We start from the raw sequence: 18226 nt of genomic DNA, 5'->3' as shown, positions 1-18226 counted from the left end.
TGTTTTAAAACAGTATACCTTTACAAGTTTACGCATCAAATTGCATGTGTGTTGCTTGTCCGGATGTACGCTACAGGGTGCTTGGAACTAATATTACATTTTTGATTTGAAAACATGTGATGAGTAAATTGTAAATGTAAATGACATGTGAACTGGGTTCTGCGAAAACTAGCAATGATGTCGCTTGCAATGGTGGACGGCGGTAGAAATTTGAAATGAAACACAGACAAATTAACTTTGCTGGGTTGCTAGGGTCATTACCAAATAAGTAAAATGACTGAAAACTGTTTCAATCCTCCATTACTTTGGGCTTTCCTACATCAACCTGAGAAGACGGGATATAACTGAGATACTGCTCATAGTGGCATGAAACTCCCTCACTTAGTGATTTCTTTGTGCCTGTATGGGCATCTTTCCGAGACAAGGGCGTTAACTGACTATGAAAGTCCAGTTTCTACTCTTGCCGAACTAGGCTGTAGTTATGGAGTTAAATATTGGCTGGACAAACGAGTCAATGCATAATCAAATCAAAATCACGTAACAAAATCAACATCACGTTCATAAACTGCAGTGCAGATTTTGGTCAATTGCAGGATTTGACACTGCATCAACTGATATTTTCCAAATCTTTTCATGTTTTTGATCAAGGTGCTCATGTGATTTGATGCACTTCATGAAAAGTAAGACCAGTTTTATCACAATATAGATTTGGATTATCGATCAAATTGTTTTGATTTGATGCCATCATTTTGTTTACAGTGAATGCAAGTGATATGAGAGGTGGACATAACTCGTACTAGCCACTGGTGGCGCTACAATCGAGCCAAGAAATTCCAGGCTTGATGGGCAAGGTTGGAAACTGGACTTTTACAGTGGGTTAACTCCCTCACCTCGGGAACATGTTGTATGTGTTGGTTTTGTCTGTTGTAGTTGAAAGTCAGGAGCAAGTGAACAAGATGGCTGAACGAGTGTTGCTACGGTTACAGCAGAAGCTGCAGGGTATTGAAGACGGCATCCAGCTGAGTGTGTCGGGCCAGGTGAACAACCTCATTCAGGAGGCACGGGACCCCAACAATCTGTGCAGGCTGTTCCCAGGGTGGCAGCCGTATCTGTAGATGCAATTCGGGAATACTTGGAACCATGTAGGCAGTTACTGGTGTTGCAACAGTCCGCTGAATCAATTCAGAACCCAAACAATCTGTGAAATCTTCGAGACACGGTATTTGAGATCCGGAACCTAAACTTGCTGACAGTTCCAAGGGTAGCAAACTACTACTAGGATGCAAGGCAGGAATCTGCATAGTGAAACAAGTCGATGGCTGTTTCTGGAGGTCAGCCTTGCACTGGAAACAGACTCAAACTGTCCACAGCGATTTTGGCCCAAAGATGATCATACTCCCATACAGTAACATAGGCCTATGGTAGTTGTAGCGTCCAGATCGATTCGTCAAACGGGGCCCCTGCCTGTGGTTATTTGAGGAAGTGGAAGTTTCGGTTTACACAAGGAGAGCGACAAACAATCTGTGTAGGCTCTGGGTGTTCAAACTAGGAATGTACAGACTTCAGAAGTGGTTGAATATTTGCAGATTTATCTTTGCCAAAGATTTATCGTGCCAGGCCAAGATTTAGTCTCATGGCCCAATATTGAAATTGAAAGTTTCATACTGCAAGTAATGATGTTTTTGTTGTTTTGACTTGTGTTTCACTGATGAAAAGGACCAATAAAAAGGAAACATGTGACCATATGAAAATAAGGGCTTTAAGAATTTCCGATTTTTTTATGAAGTGATATATTTTTTCTTGATTAGCCTGCCACAGATAAAATGCATGGCTTTGAAGACTTCACTGTAGTGTATTAGCCAAATGAAGAGACTCTCTGCCAATTGGTTTGTTCTGTGCATGGAAGAAGTGTGTTTTTAAGCATAACACTATTTAGGGTAAGTAACTGAGAAATACTAATCCTTGAACAATGGAACATTGTCCTTGAATTTTGAAGTATTTAAGTCTATAAGTACTTAAAGAGTACTGTTATTCTTTTCCAAAGACGTACATGATTCTCTCCACCAATCCAGAGACTTGGGATCCAAACAATCTGCCTTGGTTTCCTTGGTATGTTTGACTTAGTAATCCTTATATATAAAGGGAGACAAGTATGGTATATAAAGGGAGATAAGCAGGGTGTGTGCAGTTAGATACATAGGGTGTGTACAGGGAGAGAGGTATTGTGTGTTTTAACAAGGGAGACAAGTAGTTTGTGGTAAGGGGAGATAAGTATGGCGTGTAAATGTGATTCTAAGTATCACAGAGTAAGCATTTATGTGGTGTCTTTTATATAATGCATCTGTGACTATACTTGTGATATCAATCATTGATTTTAAGGGACCCGTGAAAATCCGGAGTAGAATAGGTTTTCAGCAACCCATGCTTGCCGTAAAATGCGACTGGCGGGATCATGTGTTCAAACTCGCTGACTTGGTTGATGTATTGGTATCCCAATTGCAAGGATCGATGCTCGTGATGTCAGTCACTGGATTGTCTGGTCCAGACTCGACTTTTTACAGACTGCCGTTATATAGCTTGAATATTGCTGAGTGTGGCACTAAACAACAAACAAAATTGATTTTTTTTTAAGAGAGTGTTTTGTGTTCTTCACAGATATTTTTAGTCATTTTAAAAGCACATTATTTACTATGAAACTCTTGCGGTGGATTTCTTTACTAGTTGCAAAACTAAAGAGTATTCCCTTGCAGCAAGTTTCATGAATGAACTACCAGTATGTTGGAAATGAGTTATTGAAAATGTTACATAACATTCCTGCATGCAAAGCAATTGCAGAACAATGAAGTCACTGCCATGTTTTTTCAGATTTCAAAATAGATTTATAGTTTGCATGTTTGCATGCTGTCATTGTCTGATAAAGTGATGTCATTGGTTGGTGTATTTTCAGAAATGCTACAATACATCGTGCATCTTGTCAATCATTTTACAGTCTCATCTCATTGTTACTCGTCCTCAAACACATGATCTCCCCCACATGTGATTCGGAATGATTCAGCATGGTTTCATCATGTAAATATTTTTGGAGCTGACATGTTTATGTGTTTAAGTGTTTACGGTGAAAAAGATTGCCCTTGGATGTGATAGTTTGTTATTGCTGCAGTTTGTTATATACATTTCGACTGAATTTCCTTTCTATTCATCGCTATTAAAGACAAAATTGATCCATTTCAAAGGCTTTTGCAATCATTGATTCACTATTGTTAATTGAGGTTGTAAATTGGGGTCAAGGTGTCAGTACTTTATCCAGTTAATATCTTGACTTCAATTGTTTATTTCCATTTTGAAGAGCTGCACATGGTGACACATGAGCTGCTCAGAAATGAACAGTTTGTTATAAAAATAAGCATTGATGGTGACAGAGGACATGTGTGATCACAAAGTGAGTTTCCCTATATCAATTATTTCATTTTCAGCATGATGTGGATATCCATTTATTTTATATGATAAAATATTCAACCAAGAAATAGTGCATTATATCCATCAGTTGGTTGTAAGCGTGTTCGTCATTAATGTTGTTTACTGTATGGCGGGAAGAACATTGACTTCCACTTCGATCTCTATGAACCGTAACCATGGTCTAGTGGATAGAGCGTTTGCCCCGGACGCGTCATATCCCAAAAGATGTTAAAAGATGGTAATTGTTGTTACCCTTGTGCTCGGCATTGATTGGATAAAACAAGGACTTGTTGACTTTGAGTCAGTATACTCTGTCTGTGTAGGGTATCCATGTTAAACTCTGGCATGGTATCTCACTGGGCCGGCACAGTAAATCCGGCATTAGTCTGGACTAGTACAAGCATCCTGTGCTTGTTGGGGAATTTAATTCTTTGTTTTTTTAGGCCACCTAACAGTTTGTTTTGATCTTTTTGTCAAATAGTCACACAAACAATGCAAATTAATGGAAGCTTCTCATTCATTGAAAAACATAGTGATAAATCATTGACATACATTCAGAGTTATCTGCCCTTTCTGAAAGAAAATCAGCCCCAGATAAGGCCACAAACCTGATCTGCTGTGTGAGCAGTGTCTGTTGAAGGTAGCAACTCAATACATACTTTAGACCTTGAAATTGTTCCATTAAATCACGTTTCCAATATTTGAATTATGACAATTGTAAACCATTTATTCAACTGAAAGTTTATTTTATTTCAAATATGAAATAGTATAGTTAATTAAAGTGACATAGTGGAAAGAATCCCTTCTGTGGCTATGGTCTTAAATTTTGAACCATAACTGGTAATATTATTCAAATTAATCTGAACTTGTTTCAGTAAAGATTTTAATTAGGAAGTGAAATATGCAGAATTTTCAATCTTATTAAAATCAGATCATAATGCTCGCTACCACTACACTTCATTGTGGTAGCATGCACAAATATGTAATTTTAATGCGATTGAATTCTCCTTTATTAAATTACACTGAAAGAAATTTGTTTAGTTTTCATTTGTATTGTCAATTTCCAATTATCCTGTGAATGTGATCATGTAAATAATTTAGAAAAATATCATGTTATGACTGCATCCAGCTCTTGTATGATAGATGTCATGTATGCATGTATATATATCAAGAGGCACCTTAATGCATGTATGTTTGACATTATTCAATTTCCTTCATGTGAATGTTTGGAATTAAACAATAAAACAATGAATTGGAAAAGGTCAATAATTATCTGGTTTTATTGTTGAGAAGGTTTGCAAATAAGGAACATATGTTCATGTTATTTTGATGTTTTTTTATGTTTATATTGGGCTCCAGTGCTCTAAGGCACTGCAGTTAGATATATGCAGAGTTGTGTCCCTTACATGTGCCTGGATCCTGTGACAGTGGTACAAATACCCCATTTTGCCTGATTATGACCATTGGTTTGTCAGCAACATGCATAAGGGCTTTCCTCCCATGTTAGCTTGCAGATATCTTGCTTGGTAAATAAATTGTTTCAACAGCATTTGATTGGTTAACTAAACAGTTTTGTCTGTGTTTGTTTCCATTAACCAAAACAAATTGGGCCACGCCCACAAACGGCTACTATTTCCTGATTGGCTGATAATAGTATGGAAGGGTTTTTGATGCATAATTGTTGCTGAACGATTTTTTCTGATTTCCTATTGTTGTTTGTAAACAGTTTGTTTGTGTTAATAATTATATGAGCAGCTGTGAACTTGTTGTGTTTTTGTTGTTGACGTATTTATTTATAAGAATTGATTTCACTTTGATGTTTATCTTTATGGAGTCACAATCATGAACAAAACGATCTGGGGTAGAACCCATGCTTGCCATAAAAGGCGACTATGCTTGTCGTAAGGGGTGACTAACGGGATCGGATGGTCAGGCTCGCTGACTTGGTAGATACATGTCATCGGCCCCAATTGCGTGGATCGATGCTCATGATGTCGATCACTGGATTGTCTGGCCCAGACTCAATTATTTACAGACCGCCGTCATATAGCTGGAATATTGGTGAGTGCGGCGTTAAACAACAAACAAACATTACCCAATCAGCTCAAGTGCTGCAAATTCCCTGTGCCCTTAGACATGCCAGAATCTTATAAAGTGATTACTCTCTCCCACATTGACCAAACACACTGGCTCATGCACGAGGGCATTGGCTGCTAGTTTGTACAACCTGCCTGAACCTATTCTATGCATTAAGCACTGCCAGCCACAACCACTCGCTCACAATGACACTTGTTTATCTGGAAAGGTCTTCTATGTGATAAACCGAGTTACCTCCCTTACATCGTGGACAATACAAGGCAAAACACAAATTGCACCGTCGTCAGCTGCAATCCTGAGTGGGTCACAACAGCGCTGTTTATTTGACCTAGGTATCGTAAAGATTTCGCAACCCGAGGCTTGGTCTGAATACACCTTGTAATTATACGTCATGGCGTTTTTGGTGAGTATGCTAACTATTGCAGTGTAGGTCAGGGTGTACTTCCGCATTTTATAGATATCCTTAGTCGACAGGACCTTGTAACGAATAATAACAACTAACAAACTCGCAGACGAGGCTGTTAGTTCAATGTCTGACGTATAGCGGGTCTGCAGGGAGGTCGGGATGATTCTTCGTAGAGGATACCGTATTTCTTCCAACATCCGGCGTCTGTAAAGGCCGACTAATGACTTCTCCCATTAGGGACATTACATTTGAAAAGCATAACTTTTATTAAACTATAATTATTAAATTATCCGACCCTTCTCAGATAGGGATAAGGTTAAAGTATAAGCGGTACGATGGGAGTTAATTCGGCCCAGCTCGCGTTTCAATGCGAACGTTGCAAAGCGACTGTCGTAAGTCTAAGTAAGGATAAAATATATGGATGAACAACTTAATTACAATTAGGAGCGACGTTTCTTCAGTTATCAAGTGTAGTGCACATCACTTGCTTGATAACGGTGTTAGAACCTACACTGAAACGTCGCTCCTAATTGTAATAAAGAAGTTGTTCATCCATATATCTTATCCTTACTTTGTACTCCAACTTCTAAATGCCTCTCAAAGAAGTTGTCGTACGTCTTTCCCAAATTTAAAGGGACACGAGGTCGACCGTTCTGAAGCTTTGTTGTAAATAATAGCCGATAACCCCGTGCATTCCCGGCTCTGCCGACCGGACCTTTCCTGATATAAGCAGGATAAAACTGCGATCATATTTACAATTCAGGTAGTTCGATGCTACCCATGAAGAAGTTTCGAAGCCTAGACTATGCCCTTGAGAGGGATGACAGATAACTGTTTGCCAACCAGAAAGCAGTGAACGATTATCGCAATGCTGTCTCCAATCTAGTTGGAGGGTGAATTGTGTAAATGAAAATGTTAAAGTTGAAAAAGACAATATTTTATATCACTTGTTTATTTTTATATTATAAAGTAAACGAGTTCTGGTTGTACGGACCACGTTGGGGATTATCCCTTGGTCAGCTGCTGGTCAAGTAGGATGCCGCCGTTTATGGTACCCCAACAGGATGTTAATCGTCAAAAGCTCGTAACAGATATTTTGTTCTTTTAATTATTCATAATGTCAAGATCAAAGGTCCGTTTCACACACTCAGCAATGTATGCAATCTAATTTTTGTAGGATTAACAGAAATAGCAACACTATCAGATTGACCGCTTCCTGACGTGTCCGTGCATCTGCCAAGCACCTGCCAAGCATCACAACAATTGTCACACATCGCGGCACCGTTGCGCCGGTAGCTTCAGGCCACACCTCAAATAGTTTTGATTTGGAATCCGATTACGGAGCGTGTAATTTCAGCACATTCACTTTACCATTTAAATAATCTCTACGAATATTATATTTTTTCTCTCGGGAATTGACTTTATATATCTTGACAAATGATTTTATTTCTTTCACTTTACTTGTCCTTTAAAGTATGGGAGTTAGCGCTAGGATCGCTTTTTGAAACGAGGCGCTGTTGTTAATCGAGTAAATATAGGAGTTGCATTTACTAGCGAGTGAGAAGCAAAGTTCAACAGGGTGTGTACAAGTAGCTCATAAATACAAGCCGATCCTCAATTTGACTTCAATTAAGGCTTTTGTCTTCAGTGAGAACATTTAAGGGTTTGATACTGAAATGATTTCGCAGAAAGCACTGGTGCGCTTACCAAGCGCCTCGGCTCCAAGGAAGGCGTGTGTACGTTTGACGAGTAACGTCACTTCCGGTGGTCCTGTCAACGCAGAAGAGGTAAAGCCCTTCGACCAAGTTCCAGGACCCTCGGGAAAATACCTGTGGCCAGTTATAGGACCTGCCTTCCACTTCAAGCCTCTGGGTAAGTTCACAGCATATATGCAGTGCCTTCCAGCATTATTCCAGTCATATATCAAGAATGACCTAGGAATGGGCCAAGAATGGGATTCACACAATCTCTCTCTTGGTGTGACTGGTAACGCTTTATCCACAACGCTACCCGACCGCCTCATACCCTCTATGAACATCTTCCCGAGGCAAGAGAGTTAACTGACTAGTCCAGTTTCCACCCTTGCCGAACTACACCGGAATTACGAGGTTTGATCGTGCCGCAACCAGTGGTTACTACGAGTTATGTCCCTTTTACTGACCAATCAGAATCCACCTCCCATATCTCTTGTATTTGCTTCAAACAAAATGGTGGTGCCCAGTCAAGACTATCTGATAGATAATCAAGAACTATATTGTAATAAAACGGGTCTTACCTCACGAAGTGCATCAACTATTCTGAGCACCTTGATTAAAAAGGTGAATAGATTTGTAAAGAATCTGTCGACACCCAGTTGACAGTACACAAGGTTTGCAAATGCTCCAGTCGATGGAAATCTGCACGTTGTAAATACATGTGGTTTAAGAACCAGATGTCTAAATCGTTTCGCGATTTTGATTGGACTATGCATAGAGTCGTTAGTCCAGCCAAAATGTGACCCCGGAATTCCAACCTAGGGTGGAAAGTGGACTTTTACAGACAGCTGGCTCCCTTGGCTCGGGAAGATGTTTATGAAAGAGCCACGGGGATTTCTTTTGTAGAAAAGTCCCCTTTATTAGCATATGATTGTCTTAAAAGCGATGCAATCAGGTTCCAGTGGACACAAGGGTCCCTTTGGTTGAAAATCCTGATTTCGCATTGATTATGTTTCTAGGTTTGACACCAGCTCATTGGCTTCACCAAAGTGATAAACGGCTAAGATCTGCATCACTTTGAGCTTTTCTCCAACATCAAGCTGACATGTCGTGATATAACAGAAATACTGTTCAAATCGGCGTTAAATCAAACTCGTTCCCTCCCTCCAGGCAAACTGTCCCCCGAGAGGCCTGACCTGCTGTTCACGCGGCTGCACGAACAGTACGGGAGTATCGTGCGGGTCAAGTTAGGACCGTGGTTCCTGCTCTTGGACAAGCCGGAGGATATGGAGGCAGCTCTCCGCTGCGAGGGAAAGTATCCCGACCACTTCCAGATAGACATCATGATGTACTATTACCAGAAAAACAAGAAAGTAAAACCACTTTCCCTGTCGTAAGTTGAAATTGAGTCCGATTTTATGAGTTGATAGATTTCACGCCGATTACAATGTTTTTAGCCACCATTTCATTTTTTGGCGGCAGCCACACAAACGTGCATGCACATCGCTACATGTGTAATAATCTTGAAACCCCTTTTCATCTCACCTGACGTCGATCGCCTCCATGGTCTAGTGGTAGAGCGTCCACCCGGAGAGCGGAAGGTCCGGGTTTCGATCCCCGGTCGCGTTATGTCGTTAAAAGATGTACTTTTTAAACCCTGCCTGGTACTCGGCATATTGGACGCGACATTAAACCCCATTTCATCTCACCTCACCCTATATGACATTCTGGTTGGTGCCAGGAGCGGACCCGAGTGGCAAGCCCTGCGTTCCAAGGTACAACAGCTATACACACGCCCCCGTGCCGCACTCTACTACCTCCCCTCACAGAACGTGGTGGCCGACGACATGGTGAAACACTTCACAGGGAAAAAGCTGTCTCCCGAAGAGGTCAAGGATGTCATCTCAAGATATGTCACAGAAGGTACATGTATTTTACTGAACTTGTATGGCCAGTCTGAACCACAGCAAACTGCGCAGCAGCAAATGTATAAAACATCAACGCTAGAGAATAACCAGAGAAAAGTTCTCGAGTATCGGCCGAAACAGATTCGATTGAGCTCAAAAGGTAAAGTACAATGTAGCCTTGAAAACTATTGAATGGATCTCTGAAGATCAAAATACACGTGTTAAGCTCACAGCTTGCGGAAGTTGTGTTTTTGTGGTAATTATTACAACAGCTCATCAGATTTCTCAACTTACAAAACTTTAACGTAAAGGTTGTCATAGACCGCTCATTCCAAGCGCTGCATAATCTTTAAACTTAGCTAAAATTATCATGCTTTTTTAGGGTCAGGGGTAGTTTTAGATCGGCGCCGTGTACAAAAGAAGGAAATTCCACTTTGACGTAATAGGTCACGTGTTACTTTAGGTCTTAAAACCTTCGGGTATAGCTCGCTAAATCGCTTTAATGCTTTCTTTGTCTATCTACCAGGTATCTGCGCAATATTCTTCAACAAACGACTGGGCTTCCTAGCTCATGGTGCTGATTACCACGACAGCCAACAGCGGTTTATTAGGGAGGCCAATAACCTATTTATAATCATGAGCAAACTGTATGCCCTTAACCTCCACCGATTCCTTCCAACCAAGGATTACAAAACACTGGAGACTGCACTCAATTTTTTGACTGGGTAAGTGCCGAGAGACAATTTCCGACGCCATTAAAGCCATCTTCCCGAGGCAAGGGTGGAAACTGGATGTTTAGAGTCAGTTACCTCCCATGCCTCAGGAAGATGCATTAAAGCGAGCTTACACTGCAGGCATATTTCGCTACCTACTTGACATGAAACTGTATCTATTGAAATATTTTGTTTCACACAGATCGGGATTTGAATTGGATACTTTTTTGTGCCATCTGAGCACACTGGGTAGCCCCAGATCCAGCATGACTGATGTTTCCGTCCATTATGTTCCCCAGGGAGTCCAGACGGTACGTGACGGAAGCTAACGAAGAGATAGCGAGGAGGGAGATGGAGGGTACGCTGGACCCGAATGACCCCAACCTGCTGATGGCCATGTTGGCGTCAAGAAAACTGACCATGGAAGAAATCTACAATGTCATGACTGAGAATATATATGCCGGGACGGATGCAGTGAGTGAAAGCTGTTCTTGAGATTGTGCATTCCCGACCTAAAATGCTGTGTCAAACATTCACTATACGTACGACCCGTGAAGATCCTGGGTAGAATAGGTCTTCAGCAACCCATGCTTGTCGTAAACGTCGACTGTGCTTGTCATAAGGGGTGACTAACGGGATCGGGTGGTCAGGCTCGCTGACTTGGTTGATGCATGTCATCGTATCTTAATTGCGTGGATCGATGCTCATGATGTCGATCACTGGATTGTCTGGTCCAGATTCGATTATTTACAGACCGCCGTTATATAGCTGGAATATTGCTGAGTGCGGCGTTAAACAACAAACAAACATACATTTGTGTCCCAATTGCGAATTTGTCTATAACATTCCAATAGTGAGTGAGTTAGGTTTTACGCCGCTCAATATCACGGCGGCGGACACTAGAAATGTGCTTCGCACTTTTTACCCATATGGGGATTCGAACCCGGGCCATCGCCCTGACGAACGAACGCTTTAACAACTGAACTACCCCCACCGCCTCTAGAAATTCCTTGGTACTGGTGGACGACTGTTAGTGAGTTGGGTTTCAGCAGCGTGGGACTACAGGAATGTGAACGCAATTTGTAACCATGTTGAGAATCGATCGTTGATTTAAGGCGTGATGAGACAGCACACTCCCTACTGGTCGTACTATTTTAATAGTCAACACAATAACGACGCTGCATTCAGCCCTGGTCCAAGGTAGTGGGACTGAACATTCGTGACCAACACGTGTTATTCCGGGACAAGCCGAATAACGACTCGTGCCCCTCTCGTGGCCATTTTTGCAACCGGGTTCCGTCTTAGCGCAAACGGGCATACATAAAACAATTGTCAACTCGTTGCGCAATGGTTCACATATATTTCCCCATATATCATTTATATTTCAGACGCAATTTGAAGCACATCAGGACATGCGAATTATACAGTATGATTGAACACATTTAACTGTGTCTTGGGTATATTTTTAGATGCAAGACATATGTAAAAACAGAAATTATTTCTGAGGGATTCTTTGACGAAGAACTTGAAATCATACGCGCATTCTGATTGGTTTGTCGTATTTTCGCACATAACATTCATCGATAGGGGGACGAGTCTTCTTGCAGGTTACGGAAAGGGGCGAGTGGGGACGAATGGGGACTGAACTCTTAGCATGGCAACACGTGTGTATTTCTGGTAAGACAAAAAACCCAGTGTCTCATTTTAATTGCAAGAGCCGACAACCATGGAGGTACAATGTGTGAAGCCCATTTCTGGTGTCCCCCGCCGTGATATTGCTGGAATATTGCTAAAAGCGGCGTAAAACCATACTTACTCACTCACTCACTCACTCACTGTGAAGAATGAGTGTCAAGGCGCCCCGATGGCCTGAGACGCTGCTTTTGACGTAATAAGGCTGGATTTCTGATAACTCGATTTCGGTTTTAAAACCCTTCACTCACTGAGCATGGTAAAAAAAGATATATCCTTATGCTGGTTTGCCAGCTCCGAGAATAATATTCTATAGAGGTGGTGAGGAGAAATGGGGTTTAATGTCGCTTTCATACTTTAATATGATAACAGTTGATACTTTATCAACGATACTTCATTTCATATTTTAAAACGACAGGTTATGAGAGGTGCCCTGAAATATCTAAAATATGCATATCATCATTATTTTGTACAACAGGGGCAAGTTGTTTGGCGGAGTCTGTGTCCAAGCCTATCTTAAACCATGGTTGCGTGTGTGTGTGTATGTGTGTGTGTGTGTGACTGATTGACCTTGTGCCGGTTTCATAGTGCTAGCCCCTGAGATACCGTGTCGTAGACTAACATGGATACCCCGAACACCCCGCGGCATACTAACTCCAAGCCGACCAGTTCTTGTTTAATTCCCTTAATGCCGAGCGCAAGCAGGGTAACAACAAATACCATCATTTAACCCCTGACATTCCGCTCTTCGGGCAGACGCTCTATCCACTAGATCACGGAGGCTTTATCCTTTCCACATGAAGCATGTCATGGTAATATATTCCCAGAGCCTGACACGCTCATCTTGTTTGCAGACATCGAGGACGTTGATGTTGTTCCTGTACAACCTTGCACGGTATCCAGACAAGCAGCAGGTGCTGTACCAGGAGATCAAGTCTGTAGTCGGGTCAAGCGACGAGCTCACAGAGCAACACATCAACGCCATGCCCTATCTCAGGGCCAGCTTCAAGGAATCCATGAGGTACTCACCCATTCCATGTTCTTGTAAAAGGGCGGTGGGGTCGCTAGTAGTTAAAGCCCGACTTCGACTCCCTAAATGGCTACAGCGTATGAAACCTATTTCTGGAGTCCCTGACCGCCTCCGTGGTCTAGTGGATAGAGTGCCCGGAGAGCGGAAGGTTTGATCCACGGTTGCGTCATACCAAAAGACTTTGAAAGATGGCATTTGTTGTTACACTGCCTGGCGCATTAAGGGGATAAAACAAGAACCGGTCGGCTAGTAGTCAGTATACTGTGTCTGATTGGGCTATCCATGTTAAATTGCATGGGATCTCAGGGACTGCACTATGAATATGGCATTAATCCGGACTGGTACAATTAGCATCTCATACATACGCACTTCGCTAGATAAGTGCAAAAATCTTGAATTGGACGTTTATTCCTATTTCACCACAGCTCACCTCACCTCACCTGTCTGTTGTTTCACAGGATGATCTTCATCATCCCAACAGGCCCGTCAAGGATACTTCCAGAGGACTCCATCATCGGCGGTTACAGGATACCAAAAGGGGTAAACAGTCTTTTATGCGAGTGAGATTAACAACACTTCAGTCATATCACGGCGTTTCAGCTGGATATGGGAGGAAAGCCCCAATTGATGCGGGTCTTTGAAACCAACTAACACGGATATGGTGCGGGCAATCCGGAAACACAATCAGGGCGAACCTTTTGATCAAAAGTTTGTGGCACTCCCAAGGGACGCAAGTCTGCAGTATCATATCTGAGAATCATTGCCAATAACTAAGACTTGTGAGCCAATAGTAGAAAATATACGAGTCAACTATTATCCAGTCTAATTACACCGAATCACATGTTACTGTGTCAGTATATACGCAGCTTAGTTGTGATTGTACCTGTGAAGATCCGGGTTAGAATAGGCCTTCAGCAACCCCATCTTCCCGAGGCAAGAGTGTTAACTGAGTTAAAATTCCAGTTTCCACCCTTGCCGAACTAGGCTGGAATTACTGGGCTCGATCGTAGCGCCACCAGTGGCTATTACCAGTTATATCCCTGCTAAGCCTCTCCTGTTAACCAATCAGATTCCATCTCTCGTATCACATGCATTTGCTTCAAACAAAATGACGGCGCCCAGTCAGGACGATGTGGTCGACAAACAAGATCTATATTGCGATAAAAGGGGTCCTACAAGATTCGTCTTAAATGAATCAAATCACGTGAGCACCTTGATTAAGAACATGATAAGATTTAGAAAATATCTGCTGACAACGAGTTGGCGGTGCACATGCTTTACAAATCCTGCAATCGATCGAAATCTGCACGTCAGTTTACGAACCGGATTTCGATTTCGTCGCGCGATTTTGATTGGACTATGCATAGACTTGTTAGTCCAGCCAAAATGTAACTCCATAATACCAGCCTAAGTCGGCAAGGGTGGAAACTCGACTTTTAAAGTCAGTGAACTTTCTTGCCTCGGGAATATGCAGCAACCCCCCATAAGGCGACTATGCTTGTTGTAAGAGGTGACTAACGGGATCAGTGTGTCAGGCTCGCTGACTTGGTTGATGCAATGATCGTATACCATTTGCGGAGATCGATGCTCATGGTGTCAATTTGTTTGTTTGTTTGTTTGTTTTTTGTTTAACGCCGCACTTTAGCTCCAATATTCCAGCTATATGACGGCGGTCTGTAAATAATCGACTCTGGACCAGACAATCCAGTGACTGACATCATGTTTTGCTATCTAATATACCATATCGTGACAACTTTAACAATATTGTTTTAAAAGTATAATAACATATATTTAATTTCATTTCAACCTTCTACACTATTATTAAAGTAAATAATAGAAAAGGCCTAGATTGTATTTCATAGTTGGCGTATTTCTTAAGCCAAGAGGGGCGACGGGTGGCCAAGTTGTCTAAGGCGCCCGATTATGTTTCTTGTCAGCACCATACCCGTGCTCGTTTAAAACCCCACCCACCCACCCACTCACTCACTCACTCACTCACTCACACTTAAGCCAAGAAGCAGGAGGCCGGATGAAAGATCATTGAATAAAGTTCCAACAAAACACTACAAGTTGGAAAGAGTCATTATGACTCAACAAGAAATTAAGAATAAGAAATTGTTTGATCCTCAAATGATTTGGATGCATTCTGACCGAAACATATATCAATGTTACAGACCCATATCACACTGAGCTGTCCCCGACTCCTCAAAGATGAAAAATATTTCGAAAATCCCAACTCGTTTCTTCCCGAACGTTGGCTGCGAGGGTCAAGCAGACAGAGAGAGAATCATATACCAAGTATAGCACTCCTGCCGTTCGGGTTCGGGCCTAGAATCTGCCTCGGGAGACGATTTGCTGAACAGGCCATATATTTGGCTATCGTGAAGGTAATACGGTATTACAAAGTTGACATATTCTACTCAAAATATGCTGAAGAACACCTTTTTTTCATATGACTATGGTTAATCGGTTAATGGCCATGTCAGAGTAACTATTGTCCTACCTTTACAAAAACATCTGTGTAAAATGTGTGTAACATGTTTTCATGACCTCTCCACAATAACAAATGTCAAGTCCCTAAAGCCCCCATTACACAGGGCTGCCACCTTCGAGCGATCAAAAACTGGCCAGACGCTCAATGGTCGTCTAGACCCAGAAAATCATGTTTCTATGTAACTGCTCCAGCAGTTGTTCAGCAGTAACTGCTCGAGTTGTTCAAAGTCTGCGACCACAATGAAACACTGCAGGTACAAGCCCTCTATTTATAGGCAGGCTGAGGAGGCACAACAGGTAGCTCAAAGGAGGCAGAAAAGAGGCAGAAGCATTGCCATGGTGTCTCAAGTGTTGCCGTGGTCGCCGAATGGAGGCACGGCGATCGCCATGCTCATCGTTCAATGCACGCCGTTGGTCGCCCAAAGAAGGCACTAGGGAGGTAGAAGCATCGCCCAGATTTACGGGACAATATTTCAGCAGAACGCATCTATTGCCTGGCGACCATTGGGCGACCATTGTGCCTTCATTCTGCAACAACGACAATGCTTGTGTCTCTCTTCTGCCTCCTTTGAGCCACCTTTGAGAAACCAACCTCCTCGGCGACCTTTGTGCGACTGTTTTGAATATGTTCAAAAATTCACGGCGACCATGGTGTCCATGGCGATGTCTGAACCTCCTGTGTACCATCTTGGAACGACCTAGGCAACCATTCTGCCTCCTTTGAGCCTCAAACGACGACCTTGCAAATTCTTTTGTCGAACACGGGATGCACAAAGGTCGCCATCCTGTGTAAAGGCCCCATAAGTAATGGTTAAATTTATGTAATAATTATATCGTTGTGTCATTTTTTCAATCTGCCAAGACTCACCACAGGTCCAGTCGACAGGCTCTGTGGCTCGGATAACTACTTGTCAATCGTGGGGCCACCAGTGGCTATTTACTAGTTATGTCCCTTCCATGTCCCTCCTATTGACCAATGAGATTCCACTTTTCATATCACTTGCATTTGCTTCAGAGGAAATGGCGGCGCCCAGTCAAGACGATCTGGTCGACATTCAAGACCTATTTTGTAGTCATTCCTTTGACTGGTCGAGACTCGGTTATTTCAACCGGAATATTGTATATATTTAATAACTCACACATTCGTCTGTTCCGCTTATTTCACATTATTTCAAATCACGTGTACCGAATTTTGTTAAATTATATTTAGGATAATTCTGGTTTCAGCTTTTGTCCCAGTTTCAGTTATCCGTGCGGCCAGAGGATCAAAATGTGGACTTCATATACCGCATCTTCGCCACACTCGACAGGCCTGTTGACATCACATTCACCAGGAGGTACTGAAGAAGGAACTAGTTATTTGCTGTTTCATGGAGGAACTACTTCGAGCTACACTGCAGCGTAGCATGTTTTAGAGTCTCAACATTTGAAATTCACGGCTACCATAATTATCCGAAAGCTGACACAATTTCCCATGCTGTTTTCATGTTGATAAATGCCATACTTAAATCAGGTCCTGATATCTAAGATATCACATATGTTGTATATGAAATGTCACACCACTTTTGGGGCATCGCTGATTGGCTACTCACCAAATAAAGCCGGCCTTTTACCGGCTCGTCCTCAAAGTAACAACATCAAACAAAGTCAGGAGAAATAATTGCATCCGTTGCGGCAATACAATGTTGAACGATGTTGACACAACGACTGACTTTCCTACATTCGTGATCTGATTAAAATGGTTTGGCCCCTCGATACTATGTCAGACATTTTGAAGTGAATCCGAATCAGGCCTACCAATTAAAAGTGACAGACTGCAACAAAAGATGTCATATGTACAAAACACAGGGAATCGGCAACAGAAAACAATGAGAATGTAACCAAAAACTAAGAAACATCATCATAAATCTGATAGCAGCTGCCGAAAACATAGAAACATGAACACTGAAACACACAGACGGCAACCTCCCACACTAGGCATGCGCAGAGCAAAAGTTGACTGCCATGTCACGAGGATTAACAATCAGCAAGTACATTTACATTTTTACATATTACAGCGCTAATAAAGAGGACAGTGCTCTCAGACTGATGATGCTGTTTCTTGGTTTTTAGTGTTTAGATTCCGCTCCAGAAAGATTTCGTGCGGATGTGACATTCAGGGGCATGCTCGTCAGCCATTGGATAAAACAGTTACATGATTAACACTCGACGGTGTAATTAAAATATCAGCGAGCCATCCCACGACTCGGGGGCTCCGCCGTCTGGTGCCGATAGCTCGCTGAAGATTTGTATGTACACAGTTTTCGTACCACCATGTAACTAACTGTATTGTAACTTTTGTGATTTCCAAACTGCAGACCAGAGGTTAACCTGGCAATTTGCCCGTACATAACAAAATTATGAAATCAGTAAGCCACACAAGATCCTGAAAAAGCAATAAACGATATCCAAACACACAGTTTTAGGTTTACAATAAAAACAGGCAATACAAGGGGTCAAATACTTGGCAGCAACCATATTTAATGATAACGCACTAACGAATGTCCAGATATTCGACCACCGGACTTCTGCAGCAATCAGTTTCTGCTGATCCGCGTGACCGGATGTATCTTGGAGACATGGACGCCACATACAATCCAGATCAAGATTTTGTCATCCTCTCATATTAACCCTTCATTTCCCGACATGGGTACAATGTGTGAAGCCCATTTCTGGTGACCACCGCCGTGATATTGCTG

The 18226-nt window shown here is 42.1% G+C and overlaps 2 protein-coding genes across 2 annotated transcripts in view; both read left to right on the top strand.

Annotated features, from left to right (window-relative positions):
* The window catches only part of LOC139473734 (serine-protein kinase ATM-like), an 88859-nt gene extending 83720 nt beyond the window's left edge, over positions 1-5139 (top strand). The window contains exon 59 of the mRNA XM_071256462.1: positions 931-5139. Within this exon, the coding sequence (XP_071112563.1) occupies positions 931-1115 (185 nt within the window). The 3' untranslated portion in view covers positions 1116-5139. The remainder of the gene's footprint in view (positions 1-930) is intronic.
* An 805-nt stretch (positions 5140-5944) lies between these two features.
* LOC139473733 (cytochrome P450 27C1-like) lies at positions 5945-17276 on the top strand. The gene is made up of 10 exons (XM_071256461.1): positions 5945-5956; positions 7648-7831; positions 8824-9046; positions 9395-9576; positions 10087-10285; positions 10573-10747; positions 12820-12986; positions 13454-13535; positions 15170-15382; positions 16716-17276. Exons 1-10 carry the CDS (start codon positions 5945-5947, stop codon positions 16830-16832), a joined length of 1554 nt encoding a protein of 517 aa, XP_071112562.1. The 3' UTR covers positions 16833-17276.
* The last annotated feature ends 950 nt before the right edge of the window (positions 17277-18226 follow it).

This window comes from Haliotis cracherodii, unplaced genomic scaffold (genome assembly GCF_022045235.1).
Source record: "Haliotis cracherodii isolate W230 unplaced genomic scaffold, xgHalCrac1.p SCAF_3, whole genome shotgun sequence".
Classification (NCBI taxonomy): Eukaryota; Metazoa; Mollusca; class Gastropoda; order Lepetellida; family Haliotidae; genus Haliotis; species Haliotis cracherodii.
Note: the sequence above shows the minus strand (reverse complement) of the source record. Positions and strands in the feature narration are given on the sequence as shown.

Excerpts from the sequence above, each read along its gene's own strand:
- LOC139473733 (XM_071256461.1), top strand. Across the intron at positions 13,536-15,169 it reads GTTACAGGATACCAAAAGGG|ACCCATATCACACTGAGCTG; the intron begins GTAAACAGTCTT and ends TCAATGTTACAG. Across the intron at positions 15,383-16,715 it reads TATATTTGGCTATCGTGAAG|CTTTTGTCCCAGTTTCAGTT; the intron begins GTAATACGGTAT and ends TTCTGGTTTCAG.